The sequence below is a fragment of the Hipposideros armiger genome, unplaced genomic scaffold (genome assembly GCF_001890085.2).
Source record: "Hipposideros armiger isolate ML-2016 unplaced genomic scaffold, ASM189008v1 scaffold_513, whole genome shotgun sequence".
Lineage (NCBI taxonomy): Eukaryota > Metazoa > Chordata > Mammalia > Chiroptera > Hipposideridae > Hipposideros > Hipposideros armiger.
The window spans coordinates 560,603-561,969 of NW_017731863.1; the positions used below are offsets into that span (position 1 = coordinate 560,603).

At 36.6% G+C, this 1,367-nt stretch overlaps 1 protein-coding gene across 1 annotated transcript in view; it reads right to left on the reverse strand.

The window, feature by feature from the left end:
• The window catches only part of MRPS35 (mitochondrial ribosomal protein S35), a 38,429-nt gene that overhangs the window by 32,318 nt on the left and 4,744 nt on the right, over positions 1–1,367 (reverse strand). Inside the window, exon 2 of the mRNA XM_019668018.1 lies at positions 1,282–1,328. Within this exon, the coding sequence (XP_019523563.1) occupies positions 1,282–1,328 (47 nt within the window). The remainder of the gene's footprint in view (positions 1–1,281; positions 1,329–1,367) is intronic.

Genomic DNA, 1,367 nt, shown 5'->3' on the forward strand with positions numbered 1-1,367 from the left:
TTGCTCTCACCAGCTGAGCCATCCTGCCATCTGTTGGCAGCTCAGCTCGGGCACAGCTCACTGGCCCATGTGGGAATTGAACCGGCAACCCTGTTGCTCAGAGCTCAGCCTCTTAACTAACTGAGCCACTTGGCTGGCTCAAAAACAGTTTAATATTTTAAATATGACCATGTTTTTTAATTTTAAAGCAAAAGAAAAACTGCTTTTAAGAGAAACACTAGCAAAACTGCAACCTATGTAAAAATTTGACCTCCCACAAAGCAACTGCTATTCAAATGAAAACACATTAAACCTACCTAAATATTTCTGCCCTGTTTCTTCAAACCCTCTGGCAAGGATTCCCTTTAGTAGCACATTTCCTTCACTAAAAATGTCTCTATCTTATTTATTTACTCAGACTTTTAGTAAACTTTTTACATTTTGTTTATGAAGGGGTAACAATATATTTTTAAATAATTTTTAAAACTTCTTTGATGGAAGTAAGTACATGAGGTGACAATGAGAATTTGGAAATAAAGAAAATAAGAAATAAGGAAAATAAAGAATAAGAACTTAAATAGAGTTAAACTAACTGAATACATAATGAGAGATTATATTATCTCCTAGGCCCAGGGATAGCTACATGATAGCTTAGTCAATTACATAACATACAAATATCTGTGTGTGTGTGTGTGTGTGTGTGTGTGTGTGTGTGTGTATTTTTGTATGTACTATATTCAACAGAAGGAGATGGCCAGCATACAAAAGTGTGTTTAAAGAGGTAAAATTCAGTAATACCCATTAAGCAATATCGAAACCAGTATAGTGTATGTCCTGGAAACAGCTAACATTCCTATGAAAATGACTGTTCTAGATTATTATAATTTGATGCCATTTAACTTTCAAATAATGTGTCTTTGTTCTGACTCCATGTTCTCCAAGTGACTTTATAATTTGGGTCCCTCCACAGAGATGCCCACAGGGTGACACCAAATTGGTTAGATTAATGCATACATTCTAGGTCCCATGACTGTTAAAAGCATCATCAAAAATAATTCTAATTCTATATTCTGGTTGTACTGTTTCCTAGGATTATGTCAGTGATTCCACCTCTCAAAGATGACCCCTTCTGAGGGTACTGTCAAAGACTAGAGTCAGGGCTGTGGGAGTCAGCAAGTAAACATCCCCTTGTGAACCCTTCTTGGGGAGCACCCTTCTGCCTCATTGTGACTATATGCCTCACTTTAGAACTTCAGAAACCATTAAGATGGTATAGTATGTCAGGGTACATTAATTGTTTACCTTTCTTCTCAGTGGCCTGTCAGATCTGGATGTTCTTTCTGTTGTACCTAAAAGACAACATAACAGGCATAGAGAATTTTATAACG